This window comes from Lycorma delicatula, chromosome 11, assembly GCF_047948215.1.
Source record: "Lycorma delicatula isolate Av1 chromosome 11, ASM4794821v1, whole genome shotgun sequence".
Lineage (NCBI taxonomy): Eukaryota > Metazoa > Arthropoda > Insecta > Hemiptera > Fulgoridae > Lycorma > Lycorma delicatula.
This window is the reverse complement of record NC_134465.1, coordinates 20,733,943-20,753,323: the sequence shown is the minus strand read 5'-3', so window position 1 is coordinate 20,753,323 and position 19,381 is coordinate 20,733,943. Positions and strand designations below refer to the sequence as shown.

At 34.0% G+C, this 19,381-nt stretch overlaps 1 protein-coding gene across 1 annotated transcript in view; it reads left to right on the top strand.

Annotated features, from left to right (window-relative positions):
* The window catches only part of LOC142332477 (uncharacterized), a 145,418-nt gene that overhangs the window by 92,380 nt on the left and 33,657 nt on the right, over nt 1-19,381 (top strand). The window contains exons 10-11 of the mRNA XM_075378927.1: nt 542-676; nt 18,803-19,007. Of these exons, the coding sequence (XP_075235042.1) occupies nt 542-676; nt 18,803-19,007 (340 nt within the window). The remainder of the gene's footprint in view (nt 1-541; nt 677-18,802; nt 19,008-19,381) is intronic.

The window sequence follows — 19,381 nt, the reverse complement described above, 5'->3', positions numbered from 1 at the left end:
TGGGCTGTGAGGTTGCTTGTAACAGATAATTTAGGTTCGACAAGAACATGAAGTATTTGCTAAATTTTGTATCTTATTTGATAAACAAAAGTTATTATTATGGCACACACACACACTCTCTCTATATCTATATGTGAGGGAGAGAGTGAAATACACATAAAAAATGCATACATTAAAAGAGTAAGAATTTACGATTTTCAACGTAAATTCCTTTGAATGTAAATATTTTAAAACGCAATATTAAGGGTTAGTAAGCCGATATATGTTTTTATTTGGCGTTTACATAAATTATTTTAAGTGTCAAAATTTATTATAGGAATTTATAAATAGTTTTTACTTTTCAGGATTGATTTAAACAAAAATTATAATTTATTTGTTAAAAAAAATTATTTCATGTGAATCACGCTGAAGAAAACGTCATAGCAGTTATCTTAGTAATACTAATGTAAGGTATATATAAAGTCGACAATTAGATATACAGATTATTTTACGAACCACCGATGTTGATTTGCTACCACCGCTCGTAGGTCGTATAAAGTAGATCAGTTTTCGTAAGATGTCGTTCCGTTCAGTTCGTTCGTTCGGTTTAGTTAATCTGGTTTTAACCCTTGTAGCATTTGCGTGTTGTGAAAAAAAAGATTATACTTCTGAAGATCCTGACGCATATCTTCCAACGGTAAGTTATATTATTCTGTGGTATTTTATTGCGATGCATATTAATTTTTACCGTTTGTGTTTTGTAAACAATAATTATATTTCAATGTGGTCTGACCTACCCCAATTTCTCGTGTTTTTTTCTTCGAACATTTAAAATATACTGACGTGTTTAATTACGTATTAGATTACTCCCGAATTATTGTTTTTATTTTCCTTTTAAAAACAAATGCATTATAAGAATTATAGTTGGATTAATTTTACCGGTTTTAATGTAAGTTTTAACAGAAGAAAGGCGTAATTTTTGAAAGTTATATTTAATATTTAATTTTTCGTATTCTTTTGATGAAACTTTAGGATTACGATAATAGTAAGGATTTTATAAAAGAAAATCAATACAGTTTTTTTTTTATTTCTTTATTCTGTTTAGCCTCCGAACCATCGTAAAATATTACTTCGGGGGATGAAATGTATGAATGTAAATGAAGTGTATTCTTGAACAGTCTCAGGTCGACCTTTCCAGAGATGTGTGGTTAGTTTCTTCTAACTAGTTCTTTTATTTGGTCGCTGTATGCAAAAAACTAACAGGAGTTACAACTTCCCTAATAATTACCTTTTACGACCCCTCAATTTTAAATACTAATTTTTATGCCATATTTTGCTTGTAGCTGTTATTATATTATTATAAGTTACAATATTTTTGCTCACCTGATGTTGATCGAAATTTTTTTATTTGAATATAAATTATATATATATAATTCCCTCGTCTTTTTTTTAACCTCCGGGACCTCCGTTAGGTATTGCTTCAGAGGATGAGATGAAAGAATTGTAGCGTATGAAAATGCCATGCCTGACCGGGATTCGAACCCGGGACCTCCGGATGAAAAGCCGAGTTGCTACCACTCGCACCACGGAGGCCGGCACTACTTCCCTCATTTTCTTTTCTTTTTTCTGTAACCTCCGGTAATTACCTTTCCGATAATACTTCAGAGGACGAATGAGGATATGTATGAGTGTAAATGAAGTGTAGTCTTGTACAGTCTCGGTTCGACCATTCCTGAGATGTATGGTTGAAACCCAACCACCAAAGAATACCGGTATCCACGATCTTGTATTCAAATTCATGTAAAAATAACTGACTTTACTAGGACTTGAACGCTGGAACTTTCGACTTCCAAATCAGCTGATTTGGGAAGACGCGTTCACCACTAGACCAACACGGGGAGTTTAAATTACTGCTATCTTGACGGGAAAGTAAAAATTATTTTTGTGTAAAACATGAATATTGTAATAACGTTTATCAGTAATAAAACAACTGAAATAGTTGTATAAATGGCACCGACATTTTTTAACAAAACCAATATTTTATATTATTGCAAAAAGAATTTAAACATGAAAGAATTCCTAGATTTTACTAATTTAATTTTGTTATAAGCAGTTCCCTCCTCTATGAATCATGAGACCTTGCCGTTGGTGAGGGGGCTTGAGTGCTCAGGGATACAAAGTAGCTGGACCGAAGGTGCAACCATATCGGAGAGGTATCTGTTGAGAGCCAGACTAAGGAATGATTCCTGAAAGAGGGCAGCAGCTCTTTCAGTAGTTGTTAGGGGCGTGAGTCAGGACGACTTAAACGGCCGTATCAACATCACTCAGTCCTCTGAGTACTGCGCAGCTGAAAGCAATGGAAAACTACAGCTGCTTTTTTTCCAAGAAAATGTGGCTCTGCATTTTCACATATACAATAATGGAGGCGCCTTCCTTGGTAAAATATTCCGGAGGTAAAATAGTCCCCCGTTCGGATCTCCGGGTGGGGACTACTAAGGAAGGGGTCACCAGAAAATTAAAAAATAACATTCTACGAGTCGGAGCGTGGAATGTTAGAAGCTTAAAAAAGGTTGGTAGGCTAGAGAATTTAAAAAGGGAAATGGATAGGGTAAACGTGGATATAGTAGGAATTAGTGAGGTTCGGTGGGAAGAGGAAGGCGACTTTTGGTCGGGTGACTTTAGAGTAATTAACTCAGCGTCAAATAATGGGCAGGCAGGAGTAGGTTTCGTGATGAACAAGAAAATAGGGAGGAGAGTGGAGTATTTCAAGACGCATAGCGATAGAGTCATTGTAATAAGGATAAATTCAAAACCTAAACCGACAACGATTGTTAACGTCTATATGCCTACAAGCGCCCATGATGATGATGAGGTAGAATGTGTATACGAAGAGATTGATGAAGCAATTAAACACGTAAAAGGAGATGAAAATTTAATAATAGTTGGAGATTGGAATGCAAGCATTGGAAAAGGCAAGGAAGGAAATATAGTGGGTGAATACGGGCTGGGCAAAAGGAATGAAAGAGGGGACCGACTTATAGAGTTTTGCACGAAGTATAATTTAGTAATTGCCAACACCCAATTTAAAAATCATAATAGAAGAATATACACTTGGAAAAAGCCAGGCGATACTGGAAGGTATCAGATAGATTATATCATGGTTAAGCAAAGATTTAGAAATCAACTCGTTGACTGCAAAACTTACCCTGGAGCAGACATTGATAGCGACCATAATTTGGTGATAATGAAATGTAGATTGGGGTTTAAAAACCTGAAGAAAAGGTGTCAGATGAATCGGTGGAATTTAGAGAAGCTTGAGGAAGAGGAGGTAAAGAAGATTTTTGAGGAGGACATCGCTAGAGGTCTGAGTAAAAAAGATAAGATAGAAAATGTAGAAGAAGAATGGGAGAATCTTAAAAAGGAAATTCTTAAATCAGCAGAAGCGAACTTAGGCGGAATAAAGAGAACTGGTAGAAAACCTTGGGTTTCAGACGATATATTGCAGCTGATGGATGAACGTAGAAAATATAAGAATGCTAGTGATGAAGAAAGTAAAAGGAACTATCGGCAATTAAGAAATGCTATAAACAGGAAGTGCAAACTGGCGAAAGAAGAGTGGATTAAAGAAAAGTGTTCAGAAGTGGAAAGAGAAATGAACATTGGTAAAATAGACGGAGCATACAGGAAAGTTAAGGAAAATTTTGGGGTACATAAATTAAAATCTAATAATGTGTTAAACAAAGATGGTACACCTATATATAATACGAAAGGTAAAGTCGATAGATGGGTGGAATATATTGAAGAGTTATACGGAGGAAATGAATTAGAAAATGGTTTTATAGAGGAAGAAGAGGAAGTTGAGGAGGATGAAATGGGAGAAACAATACTGAGATCTGAATTTAAGAGAGCATTAAAAGATTTAAATGGCAGGAAGGCTCCTGGAATAGACGGAATACCTGTAGAATTACTGCGCAGTGCAGGGGAGGAGGCGATTGATAGATTATACAAACTGGTGTGTAATATTTATGAAAAAGGGGAATTTCCGTCAGACTTCAAAAAAAGTGTTATAGTAATGATACCAAAGAAATCAGGAGCAGATAAATGTGAAGAATACAGAACAATTAGTTTAACTAGTCATGCATCAAAAATCTTAACTAGAATTCTATACAGAAGAATTGAGAGGAGAGTGGAGGAAGTGTTAGGAGAAGACCAATTTGGTTTCAGGAAAAGTATAGGGACACGGGAAGCAATTTTAGGCCTCAGATTAATAGTAGAAGGAAGATTAAAGAAAAACAAACCAACATACTTGGCGTTTATAGACCTAGAAAAGGCATTCGATAACGTAGACTGGAATAAAATGTTCAGCATTTTAAAAAAATTAGGGTTCAAATACAGAGATAGAAGAACAATTGCTAACATGTACAGGAACCAAACAGCAACAGTAGCAATTGAAGAACATAAGAAAGAAGCCATAATAAGAAAGGGAGTCCGACAAGGATGTTCTCTATCTCCGTTACTTTTTAATCTTTACATGGAACTAGCAGTTAATGATGTTAAAGAACAATTTAGATTCGGAGTAACAGTACAAGGTGAAAAGATAAAGATGCTACGATTTGCTGATGATATAGTAATTCTAGCCGAGAATAAAAAGGATTTAGAAGAAACAATGAACGGCATAGATGAAGTCCTACGCAAGAACTATCGCATGAAAATAAACAAGAACAAAACAAAAGTAATGAAATGTAGTAGAAATAACAAAGATGGACCACTGAATGTGAAAATAGGAGGAGAAAAGATTATGGAGGTAGAAGAATTTTGTTATTTGGGAAGTAGAATTACTAAAGATGGACGAAGCAGGAGCGATATAAAATGCCGAATAGCACAAGCTAAACGAGCCTTCAGTAAGAAATATAAGTTGTTTACATCAAAAATTAATTTAAATGTCAGGAAAAGATTTTTGAAAGTGTATGTTTGGAGTGTCGCTTTATATGGAAGTGAAACTTGGACAATCGGAGTATCTGAGAAGAAAAGGTTAGAAGCTTTTGAAATGTGGTGCTATAGGAGAATGTTAAAAATCAGATGGGTGGATAAAGTGACAAATGAGGAGGTATTGCGGCAAATAGATGAAGAAAGAAGCATTTGGAAAAATATAGTTAAAAGAAGAGACAGACTTATAGGCCACATACTAAGGCATCCTGGAATAGTCGCTTTAATTTTGGAAGGACAGGTAGAAGGGAAAAATTGTGTAGGCAGGCCACGTTTGGAATATGTAAAACAAATTGTTAGGGATGTAGGATGTAGAGGGTATACTGAAATGAAACGACTAGCACTAGATAGGGAATCTTGGAGAGCTGCATCAAACCAGTCAAGTGACTGAAGACAAAAAAAAAAAAAAAAAAAAATAAGCAGTTCCTTAGCTCATTAATCCCTTTTTAATTTTATAAATTGAATAAAAAATCTGATGTGGACGCTACATGACTTCCTTGTACGCCTATTAAATTACATATATTTTTTATTACATATTTTGTTTTGTTATTATTGAATTATGTATTGTAAAGATTTTTTTTACGATCAAAGGTTATTAATGATTAATAAATCAATGTATTTAATTAAAAAAAAGTTAACAAAGCAGGAAATAAAGTCGGTTTTGAACCGATATGCCTTCCCCTTGTAAGATCCAAATATTTCATTGATTAAATTTTATTGGGCTATAACTCTGGAACTATTGAAAATAAGTACTAATTATGTTACATCGTTGAAAAGTTCTCAATGAGGGTTTAATACTGCAGTTAAGAAAAACTCCAAAATACAATTTTTTTGGATTTTGTGCTTTTTTGGACACTTTTGGTTTAGTCGATTGCAATCAAAATGGGAGGTGTACAGCTAGATGTTACAACAGTCCTAAATCCTAAATTTCAACATTCTACGGTTAATCGTTTTTGAATTATGCGAGATACATACGTAAGTACAGATGTCACGCCGAAATTAGTCAAAATGGATTAAGGGATAGTCAAAATGGATATCTCCGTTGAAATCTGAAAACCGAAATTTTTCACGTCTACAATACTTCGTTTACTTTGTACAAGGAAGTAAAGATTGCTTCAACATCTTATGCAATAGATGTTGAAACTCATTATTATTCTTATGGGTTTTTTTGTTTAACCTCCGAGACCACCGTTAGGTTTTGCTTCAGAAGATGAGATGAATGATTTGTAGCGTGTGTGAAAATGTCATGTCTGACCGCGATTCGAATCCGGGACCTCCGGATGAAAGGTCGAGACGCTACCACTCGCGCTACGGTGACCGCTCATTATTATTCTTAATTGAAGATATTGTCACTTTTAACTGGATTTCAATATTCATGTTATTGCGTTTTTAGCCATTTTGGTGTACTTTTAATCGTTTGAGAATTTCTGAAATCTGACAAGAGCCACTGCTGAAGTTTAATCGTAATTTGAGCTTAATTGATGTACATGTGTGTACACTATAAGTAATACTTAAAATAATTAAAACTAAAACAGTCTCCACATCTTTCATTACGTCACATTTGCTCGAAAAATTTTACGTAATGTTTATGAACACACCGGGTTCGTCTAGTAGTGAACGCGTCTTCCCAAATAGGCTGATTTGGAAGTCGAGAGTTCCAGCGTTCAAGTCCTAGTAAAGCCAGTTATTTTTACACGGATTTGAATACTAGATCGTGGATACCGGTGTTCTTTGGTGGTTGGGTTTCAAATAACCTCAGGTATGGTCGAACTGAGAATGTACAATACACTTCATTCACACTCATACATATCCTTTTTTCTTCTTTTTTTCCCGTTCTTTCCCCGACCGGATATCCATTTAAGTATACGCAGTCGGGGAGAGTGTCCGTATACTCAAAGGAGGCGTCCCCCACCCACCGGCAGCACGTCCGGCTCGGCAGGTTAGCCTCCCCGGTCTCGGATCTTTTATTTTCCATCTGCCATGCCTCTAATCCCCCACCTCATGGCCAAGGTCCGGCAACGCCGTCCCTCAGCCCCTCGGCAGGGAACCGGGTCTCGGTCTTTATCTTTTGCCTTGACTCAAACCGGCGGCACCGACCCCACTAAGCACCAAGGCACCCGCAGGGCCGACACCGCCGGCCGGGACTCGGTCTTAACTTTACCCCACAGTTCCCCAGGAGTTCCCTCCCTTCTCAGGAACCCGCACACCTCAACATGCGGGCCCTCCACGGAGGGTCTATTCTCCCTTCCCTACTTTAACTACGTCTTCTGTCCTCTTCTTCTTTAATACGGAGAATTTCCGCCGCGAACATCTTGAACCAGTCCCGATTTTCCTGACTATACACCATCCAATTAATTAAATTGTCAGGGATCAGTCTATTAATTAAAATTTCCCTTCTATTATCAGCCCATCTGGGACATGCGAAGATGGTGTGTTCTACATTGTCGATCTCCTGACAATAAACGCATAGTGGAGTGGCCCTCTTCCCAATTCTGAATAAATATTGACCAAAACAACCACGGCCTGTCAGTAGTTGCGTGCTGTAGAAGTTCACGTCACCCAGTCTCTTACCAACCCGTGTATTTATGTTGGGGATTAGCCTTCTCGTCCAATCCCCAACTCTTGAGTGCGCCCACGCACTCTGCCGGTCTATTAGCTCTACGGTCTCGCCTCTGGGAAGTCCCGTGGCTCTTTATGTCCTCTCTCTAATTTGCAAATCTATAGGGGAAACTTCTGTTATTATACACAACGCATCATACGACACTGTTCTGTAGCCTGCAGCCACCCTAAGCAGAGCGAGTCTATGAACACTTTTTAATTTAGTTTTATTTCTCTGTGTATTTATTGCATTTCCTCATACCGGGGCCGCATACAATAACGCCGATGTGGTGGCCGCCGTTATCAGCCTCCTGATTTCCATCTTAGTTGTGCCATGATTTTGAAAAAGACCCCTCAAGGCCTTAATGGTGGGGGACCTTATATGACCCTTATATTTTAACGAATTCTTGCAGAGTTTAATATTGTATTATCGTTAGTTTCACAATGGTAAGTTGTATTTCGTCGGTATTTATAACGTGATAAAAGATAACCTTTATTATCTGTCTTATGTTTTATATATATATTTTTAATATATTAATTAATATGAATGAATGAATTGACAAAGAGATTTAGGGTCAATTTAAACTGTATATTATTATTATTTTTCGCCATTATTATATTATATTAAGCCAATATTGCTTTGCATTATATTTGTGTGTGTGTGTGTATGTGCAAATATATAAGTAAATTTCATAAAAATTCTTAAATATTTAGTAAAAGAGACCTTAACAATATCCTGTGGTGTTTTTTTTTTTTTTTTTTTTTTTTTTTTACTAAGTTGTATATTTTTTTAATTTGATTTAATTTTTTCTATTAATGCTGATTTTTCTATGAATCTTCTCTGTTATCATGTGTCATGTGATCTTTTGATTATTAGGCGAGAAGAAAATAAAAAAAAATAGTTACTTTTCAGTGTTTGCAACACTGAAAAATATATTCAGTGTAAATCACTGAATATATGCTTGTATCCAAGAGACTTTAATTTTAAATGAATTTATAAATGTTTTATTATTGTATTTTATGTGATGTTTTATTAATTCAATGGATTTTTATGTAGCGTTGAAAATTTCTTGACTTAATTACTTTGGTTGAGATCATTTTAAGAGATAGGAGTATTTTAGTAGAGGAAATATTAGGTACGACTATAAAATGAGAAAAATTTTTTTAATAAATAATTTTAACGTGGAATTAAAGAGAATATGATTTGAATTTTGGATGATTGATGTATTTTTACGGTTGTACTAATTGTGGTTATGTGTTTAAATTCTTCTATATATCAAATTTGTATGTTTTACATACTGTCTAAGGTTTAATAATATTTCTCTCTCTCTGTGTGTGTCTGTGTGTGTGTGTGTGTCTTCCACATTTAATATTACTATATAATAAATATATAGTATATAATAAATATATTAATATAATTAATATTAACTATATTTCAAGACACATGTGCGTGTGCGCGTACACACACTTTTTATCTCTGAGACTTTCATAACCCATTCAGCTCGTGAAAATAATGGAGAAAATTCATATAAACATATGTCCTAAAATGCTTCGTTAGCGTGTTGCGGATAGTGAAAATTTTCGCTCGGATTTCAGCTATTCCAGTGAAATAAGAGCGCACTGAAATTTTTAGGACGTTAATTAAGGAAAAAAATTAGTAATTTCTGATGGCTTTTGATCTGGAAAATCGATTATAATAGATCCCAGAATCGTATTTGAAGTAGTTTTTGAGAAATCTGGGGTGAAAATCGATAAATTGGGGGTAAAAAATACTGTTTTTTTAAAATATATTTGACATACAGTAACATTGGTAAATTGGTTAATAAAACATAAAACTTTTAAACAAAACTTGTAGAGAATTAAAACGTTCCACCAACTTTACTCTCTAATTTGAGTCCCAAAAATTACAACAGCGTTTATTTTTATTAGAAGAGCTGAAAACCAGGCGAAATTTTTCGCTAGCCGTATCTCGCTAACGAAGCGTTTCCAGACCTATGTTTATATAAACGTTTTTCATTATGTTGATGACAGGAATACAGCTGTGAAGTATGTCTGTTCCTGTTGAGACACTGAATATATATATACGAGGTGCGACAATAAAGTAATGAGACTGATTTTTCTTTGCAAGATGTGGCAACTCTGCAGCTTGCGTAGGCACACCATCTTTGACCTTGGTCTATAAGCTACTTCTAGTCCAAGCGGCACATTGATGCAACTGCTCAGTCGTGAGTTGTGCTGTAATAAGTGAACTGAACACGTGTTTGTGTCTCTCGTCACAGAAATGAAACCGCAAAATATTGCGCGACGGTATGCTATTTCTTTTTGCGTTAAATCGGATGAAAACGCGACGACAACTTATGGTAAGCTTCAGAAGGCTTTCGGAGAGGAGGTTATGTCAAGAGTTCAAGTTTTTCGGTGGCATAAAACTTTTAGTGAAGGCAGAACGAATGTTGAAGATGAAGACCGCAGTGGACGACCGTCAACCTCACGGACAGATGTCAACTTGACCAGGATGCGTGAAATCGTACGATCTGATCGAAGATTATCCGTGAAAATGATCGCAGAAGAACTCAACATCGATCGAGAAACGGTTCGTCTATTATTAACTGAGGATCTTGGTATGAGAAAGATTTATACAAAAATGGTCCCCAAAAATCTCACACAACAACAGCGAGAAACACGGAAAAATGTGGCAGCCGATCTGTTAGAGCAAACGGAAATCGATCCAGATTTGTTGAGTGAGCCGTGTTATCACTGGTGATGAATGTTGGTTTTTTCAATACGATCCAGAGACAAAACGCTAAAGTTCGCGATGGTGCTCAAAGGGATCTCCCAGACCAAAAAAAGCTCGCATGTCAAAGTCAAAAGTGAAATGCATGCTTGTGTGCTTCTTCGATTCCAAGGGAATTGTTCATAAAGAGTGGGTGCCTCCTGGACAAACAGTTAACCGATATTTCTACAAAGAAATTTTAGAAAGACTTCGTAAACGAGTTCTTCGTGTCCGCGCCAACATTGCTGATAATTGGATTCTGCATCACGATAATGCGCCATCCCATACTACTCTGTCAGTACAGCAATTTTTAACCTCAAAACAAATTTCAGTACTACCACAGCCACCTTATTCACCAGATATCGCTCCGTGGAATTTTTTTCTATTTCCAAGAGTCAAAATGGCGGTCAAGGGACACGGGTCCTGTGATGAGGGTCCTAGTAAAGCCAGCTATTTTTACACGGACTTGAATACTAGATCGTGGATACCGGTGTTCTTTGGTGGTTGGGTTTCAATTAACCACACATCTCAGGAATGGTCGAACTGAGAATGTACAAGACTACACTTCATTCACACTCATACATATCATCCTCATTCATCCTCTGAAGAATTATCTAAACGGTAGTTACCGGAGGCTAAACAGGAAAAAAGAAAGAAAAAGTTATTCTAAAAACTTTATAAACATTCTTTATTTCTCTTAAAGTTATATACTTTAAGTTATATACCTTGTACTACTTTATATAATTACCACATGAATGAAGACATTTATCGTAGCGATACACCAGATTCAATATACCCTCGTCTTATTCTCTGCCGCCAGTTCAACCAACGTGTACAAACCTTTCTGAAACATAAATGGTCTTGAACAATGCGACCATAAAAGCTCTGAAACATCAGGAAAAAAGGGTCAGGTCGGAAATCGTTGAGCGACGATATTTTCTGATTTCATCATCGACGCGTTTCAACAAGTCCTCGGTGATTATCGAGGGCCTCCCCGAACGTACTTCATCATGCACATTAATTCTGTTATTTCTAAACCTTTAACACCATTTTTGGACGCTTCTTTCATTCGTTACATTATTACCGCACACAGCAACCGACTGCTTATGAATTCCAGAGCCGGCTTAACGTTTTGATGGTTTAAAAAATGTACGACGCCACGTATTTCACAGTCGGTGGCAACATTGATTTTCCTATTCATTTTATAACGTAATAACTCACATGTAATCAAAGATACTGCAATGTGTACATTAGTAGCGTGGCCATGAACGGCACAGGTTCGCCAACCTTAAGGAGAGAAATTTCCCAGCGGTCTTTTCTTTAGAGATATCCCTCGTGTGTGTGTGTATATATACACAGATGTAAGCCTGTGTATAAAATTTGTTACTCAAACAACTTCAAAATAATGGATCATTGAAATTTAAATGTGCTGTAATAGTATATCTGAATTTGTATACGTGAAAATTTGATCGAGTTGTGTTCAATTTGAGGTTACGTTAATTGCGTTGTATATTTTTCATACGCGCTTATGCAGCGACTCAGTAGCGAATGAGCTGAAACTTGATGCGTGTGTCTAGTGTCTACTAGTTAATCGAACAAATATAGCGCGTTGTACTGCGAAAATCAGTGCGTTTCTGTCTGCGAAATAGTGATGGTGTTGGAAACGAAAGTCTGCCTTCTTTTTCAGATAACAGAACTGAGTCAGAGATTTTTTTTTATTCAAGCACTAATGATGTGTTTGCTTATTTCCCAGAATACAAATTTACGGTTGTTTTGTTCTCTAGCTAAAAATAAATATCTATTAAAGTGATATGTTAATTTAAAATGTTTTCGTGTTATCAATCTGATTTTACTACAGGTTTGAATTATTTTTAGAATTATTACAATGTTATTAAAGGTTTTGAATTTCTCATTTTGTTACCTGTTTACACATAAAGATTTATAATTTTTCATTTAAATGTAGAAGTGTATAACAAACATGCACGGGAAATTTACTGATTAAGGAAAATTATTACTGTTATATAGATGTAATATTAGAAATTACTGAAGCAAATCTCTTTTGTTCGTTTGTTTTTTTTCTTTTAATTATATTAATTAAATATTTAGTATCGTCATTTTTTTCATTGTTCAGTTAATTTTAATCCTCAAGGAAATATAAATTTTCCGTCATCACATGAGCGGTTATATTTATAAGTATAAAATAATCAAATTATTACGTAAAAAATTAAGATTTTTACAAAAACGTGCCGATGTATTGAGTTTTGTCGGGTTGATTTTAATTATTTTTTGAAAACGCTTGTTGGATTTATTTTTAAAAAATCTTTTGGTTTTTTTTAGTAAACATGTAATTCCTTAACTACCGAAGGTATTGACTTGGAACCTTTTTAATCATCTTATGATCAATTCTTATGCGAATAAGTCTTACACTGTAACAAAGAAGTAGAAATGTAAGTTAAAAAATGTTTAGATAATTTTAAGATTTTTTTCGCAGCGTCTCTAGAAATCAAAATATTTTTTCCTTATTCTTCACTATTACAGTTTTAGGTTGATTACATCATAAATGTTTTTTTTCCTCATTGCTACTTTCTGTAGAGTGTCCTTTTCGGTTGTCTAGGTTGTAACAGCTTCTTGAAGTTTGCCTTATTGTAAAAGAATGCGTCATTGAATTGTTTATAAATTCCTTTGATACTAGAGAAAAGACCCGCTGCGAAAATGTTATTTTGTTTATGTTTCATTACACTTGATTTCGTTAAATTCTTTTGCTAACTGTAATTAAATGACGTTAAAAAATTTTACTAATTTAAACAATTTTACAACGAAAAGCTTCAAAATCCTGAACATTTTTAGCTGTTTCATTTTCAGCTTTCTACGAAAACAATAGTTTTGTAAATCGGGGACTTTTGTAAAGTGTATTTTATCCAGTGCTGTCAACCTTAACTTTATAAATTAATAATTTTACTTTTAATTTCAGTTAACGCATACACTTCACTGTATTCTGCTGTGAATTACAATTGTAACACTTGGATATATAATCTTTTCTAAGTAAATTTTGGTAAAGAGTGTAACATTTTCTTTATTTTTATTCATTGACATAACACAAATGCAGAATAATTGAAAAATTTTGTTACTAAATTTAACGATAAATATGTTAATTTTTCGTTGAAAATATTTGTTAATTAGGTAACGTTTCCGGATAATCGGATCAAATAAAGTCTTTTCTGTTGATATTAAAATTCAGATATTAGGAACATCTACACTTGCATCTAAATTACATGTACTATGGTGAGGATGGCGATCCATTTCACGTGCAGAAAGTACAATTAGATGAGTCTTCTAACTTTCTTGTATCAATCCGTTGAGTCTTAGTTAAACCTTGGAAGCACTATCTTTTTACAGAATAAAATCCTTTTTAAAGCATTAGGTTTCTTTCCTTACTCGGGGTAAAGAATTTTATAATTTCAATGCGATTCAAATGATTGTATGAATCGTATGAGTATATTGCTGCTTTCGGATCAGACAATCGAATATGAACAAACTAATAAGCAGTGGAAGCTCGCGTATAGGCACTGTGGAACTGCAGCACCCCCTACTTCCACTTGATATTATCGATAACATTTAATATAATGAATCCTTTTTTCTTTAACTCTTTCTTTATACTAATTCTTAAGCTTAATGTCAGTAGCCATCCCTCAGTTTATGAAAAAAATATAAAAATTTTGTACGGAACTGTGCGCTTCACAGTTCCGGGGGCGTGGTATTTGGCTGTTGTGCACATGCGCAAGCTGCACGCAAGGCTGCGAGGGAAAGAGAGCACTGTCGCTCCTGCAGTGTCAACCCTGGCGTGCTGGTGGAAGATAGTTTTTTTTTACTCCGCATGTGTTGCGCTTAATATTCTTGAATATGATAAAGTATAGAATTAGATTGTTATCCTGATGTATTCTATTCTATTTGATTCATTTTTTCGGTTCTTTTATTTTATGGAAAACTTTAACCGTGGCCTTGAAAAGCCCAGAAAAAGAATTTCTGGAGTAGCACCCTCACTGATTTTAGTAACGAGTCGCCACTGTTAATAAGTTTGATAGTTACGATCAAATAAGAAAACCCCTACAAAATTAATGTTATTATTCTTTGGTCAATATATCAAAGTTAAATTATTTTTATTTACTAGAGAGAATTTGCAGATATTTTTAGATTTAAATGGTAGTTTCTTATTTAATTATTTATGAACGCAACTTGTTCATCCTTATTTTTTTTGTTCGTAAAGTACATAATGAATATTCTCATTATTTTTTTAAAAATTTAATATTTAATCCTTTTGTCCCGAAACGGTGCAGCAGATATAATTATGAATTCAGCACGTACGAGTAATATGTCAGAATTTAGGCTGAATCATTGTGTAACTTGTACGTGGAAGTTATTGTTTTATACGTGTAATAATGTACTGTAAGCTATCACTTGTCAGGCTCCGTGACATACCGATGATAAACAATTTGTTATTGATGTTTAATAACAATGTTATCGGTTGTAATGTTTTATACCATTAAGTATTTAAGTCTGTATTATCTTGTTACTCTGTACGGTATGATACAATTTTATTATTTTCATTAATTATAATTTACCGTATGTTTTTGTAACGGTCGGGATTTAACAGCGAGTGAATCTTTCGTGAAACATAAACGGGGAAAACCCTTAAGTAGATCCGAAAAAATAATCACCAACGTATATGTAACTTTAAAATAAGATAACCCTGAAAATGCAGTTAAAAGACATTGGTCGGAAAGGAAGCGGTGTAACAGGCGTTAGCGAAAGAAGAATCTTTAATTTACGCGTAATAAAAAAAAACAAAATTGACGGTTAACATGTTAGTCCTAAAAAGACTCGAAAGCGTATGAAAATGATTGAAAAGTTGAACGATTTTACTAAAACCTTTATCAGAAAAAAGTTTATTCGTTTTATTTCACTAACGAGCTTCCTAATTTGAAAAAAAAAAATTAAATACCATGAATACCGATTCTGATCTGCCGAATTTTTCTAAAAGTACATTACATCGTGTTTGAAAATCTATGAATTTTCGTTTCATGTCCAGATAAAATAATTCTTTATTGATTTAACGCAAAGATATTATTTCACGGGTTAGGAAATATAAGAGAAATTAAACGATTTCGTGAAGAGGGTAAGACAATTTATTATCTAGATCAGTGGCGGATAGCGTATAGGCACTGTGGAACTGCAGAACTCCCTATTTCCACACGATAACATTTAATATAACGAGTCCATTTTTCTTTATTTCTTTCTTTATACTTGTACAATATATAATCCTTAAGCTTAATGTCAGTAGCCATCCTCCAGTTTATGAAAAAAATACAAAAATCTTTATATGGAACTGTGCGCTTCACAGTTCCAACGGCGTGGTGTTTGGCTGCTGTGCGGATGCGCACATAGGAAGCTGCACGCAGGCTGCGAGGGAGAGAGAGCATTGTCGCTCTTGTAGTGCCTATCCTGGCGTGCTGATGAAAGGTAGTTTTTTTAACTCTGTTTGCTGAATTGAACGTTCCTTGTTCGTCGTTCCCTTTTCTAGTTTAGTCGGTGGAAGAAATATGAAAGCGGGGTTTAGTTGTTTTTTCAGTATTTATCTGAAGGTGTTGGAAAGCAAGGGCTCTTTGAGTGCCAAATCTTTCTAAAAACACGCTGGAAGTGCGGAAGAGAAGGTAATTAGTAAAAACTAATTATGTATTTGTTTCTGTGTACATAGAAGTTTAAATTAATCACCGTTGGATTATAGTGTTTTTAATCGGACATTTTATTAAGTTATTATCTAATAATACTAAAAAACATTATCCGAATTGACATTTTATTATTTATTCGGTTAAACCAAATATGGTTTTTAAGCACAATGTGCTTAAAAACGATGTACCGTATTTTTCAATGCGATAAAGTGTAGAATTAGATTATTACCCTGCTTCCAGCTATTCGATTTGATTCATTTTTCTTGCTTCTTTTATTTTACAGAAAACTTTAACTATGGGCTTGAAAAGGCCCAGAAAAAAATTTTCTGGAGCAGACCCACACTAATTTTAGTTACAAGCTGCCACTGATCTAGATCAAACTTGGGTTGGTGTGGAACCTGTACAGGAAAAGGTACGGGTGGATAAAGAAATAAAGAGCGCAAACGATGCTTTTATGAAAGTGTGGCTACTTGGGTGAAAACCCTGGCTGGAAAAGGTAAATGATTAATTATAAATTAATGATTAATCCATAAACCGCTGTTCAAAATAAATTTTTGAACAGTGATTTATGGTGATTTTTATCACAATGAAATGAACGGTGACAATTTTATGCAGAGATTTAAAAAAATTATGAAAATTATTGCTGAAGGATCCGTCATAATATTGGATAATGTATCGTATCGTTGCCTGAAAAACATGAAAATAATTGCAAATGCTGTGACCTGAAAATTGGAAATTGCCAAACTGCTAAAACTGAAGAAAATTGAGTACACCAGACATGTTAAAAGTAGAACTTATTTGTAAAATCAGCTAACTAAAAACATATTCATTATAAAGTAAGTAAAGTAGCAAAATTAAAAATTTGTGTTGTGCAGTGTCTCCCTCCATATCATTGCAATTTTATCCCGATAGAATTGATACGGGTAAAATTCAAAGGCTACATTTTATGTAATAACACAACATTTAAGTTAACCGATGTAAAAAATTCTCTCGATAGAAGTTGTTATAGAGTAGATGCAAATGCTTGGAAAAATTGTATTCAACATGTAATTAAAGAAGAAAAAAGTACGGGAAGTGAATGGCTAATCAGATAATATTATTGAAGATATTATATATGAAATTTTTGTATATGATTTTTTATTTTATATTATATTACATATGAAAATTTTTCAACGGTCAGCAGTTTATTGGGTATTGAAAAAATACATTGAGGTAACAAATATTGTTTTCTGTTTTACTTGATGAGATGTTAATGATAATCGGTGATGTACTTTGTTAAAATTTATCGCTTTAAGGTAAGTATATCATTTTATCACAATTTTCTAATTTTTGTATCGCAGGTTATTTTTACTTAATTTTATATTAAGACTAAATAAAAGTGTTTTTTCTCAAACGGTTTGTGCTAAATGAAATTAGGTTAGAATCATCGTACTGTTATGTTTCGGTTTGCTGTATGCTTTTGCCTCTACTAATAAAGATAAATTTAAAATCATATTTAAATTTTTTATGAGATAATGTTTTATCTCTCGATAAAAATTGTTTTCCGCAGGTGATAAGTTTACAGTTCTATGAATGAAATTTAGAATTCCGTTGACATTCTATTATAGGTTTAATCAACTGAAATAGCTAATCTGTTACATATATAAAAATCGAATGATGTTTGCGAGTCTTTTACTTTTTCGCGCCAAAATTTTGTCTGAAAAGAACCTACGACTATTGCCGTTATAAAATGTTTCACCGTTCAAGATGGGGGCCGATTTAATACCTTACAGTAACAACCGGATTGTGTTCCTTGGCAGTATTCAACTTTACTGGAACCAAACCGTCGGTCAAATTGAATTCCAAGACCGCTTACCCTTTTTTGCCAGCCTCCGTGGCACGAGTGGTAGCGTCTCAGCTTTTCATCTGGAGGTCCTGGATTTGAATCCCTGTCAGGCATAGCATTTTCACGCACTACTTGTCATTCATCTCATCCTCTGAAGCAATAACTAACCGTGATCCCAGAACTTAAAAAAGACCGTTTACAGTATTTGAAATTAAAATTTCTACAAAAAAGTCTTTTTTATTTTTCAATATCTGTTTTTATTATCAAGAAAAGTAGCTTTAAAGGTGTGACAGTGTTTTTTGGACCGATGAAATAATTCACCAGAGAAGCTTTACAAATAAGCGTGTATATGGGAATATGAAAATGGAGATTTGTAGCGTATGAAAAACGATGTACCTTACTGGGATTCAAACCCAGAACCTCGAGGTGAAGGGCTGAGATGCTACCACTCCACCGTGGAAACCAGCAGGGTGATACTGTATTCAAATTACGATGTTTAATTTATATATACTAAATTTTTGTGAATTTTAAGGTAGTTATTTTATTTTTTATTATTTTAAATATAAAATTAACTTTAAAAATCATCAAAAATTTGCAGTAAAAAGTTTTTTAATTTTGACTTTTAGAAGTTTGTGTTTTTAGGTCAGATCTATTTTATTGTTTGTTTATTTTATCTTATTTTGTTTTTTTTTTTATATTCGGTTTACAAAAAACATCGCTAGTATAAGTAAAAGCCGTTTACGTGAAACAAAAATTTAGTCGCGTGTAAGAATTGGACACTAAAAAAGATAGGAATTGAAAAATTGCTACGATTGATAACAGATTATTATTTTACTGTGTTCATTTTAAATGAAATATTATAGTATTATTTAATTCTTGTAATTTTTATTAAAAAAAGGTGTACATTTATTGTTGCAGAACAAAATTATTGAGCGACACGGTTATCCGAGTGAAAGCCATGAAATTACTACTGAAGACGGATATATCTTGACTCTTCATCGTATCCCTCACGGTAAAACATTAAAAGAAAGAGCTGAAGTTAAACTTCCTCCTGTATTTTTACAACATGGTATACTTTGTTCTTCTGCTGATTTTATCATGAACGGACCAGATAAATCGTTACGTAAGTTATACGTTTGCTTTAATTGTTATTTTAAACGTAATATTATTACATTAGCTAATTTTAACTAGCTAAAAGAAGATTTTTTTGTTAAACTTAAATGTCTTTAAATTCTCTTTGTGTTTTTTTTTTTACACGACTGCTAAAAAAAAAGTGCAATGTATTTAGGGTGTTTGTGTGTATGTTTGCACCATTGTAGCTGCTCAACGGTCGAACAGATTTAGATGTATGATTCTGCGTTGGAATCCTTATTTTTTTGGAAGTGTCTTAGGCTGTAAATATACTAATATATACTATGTACGTATAAATATATAATATTCATGGTAGTGGAAATTTGCCGGTTCAAAATACTGTGACTAAATGAACTGTGAACTGTG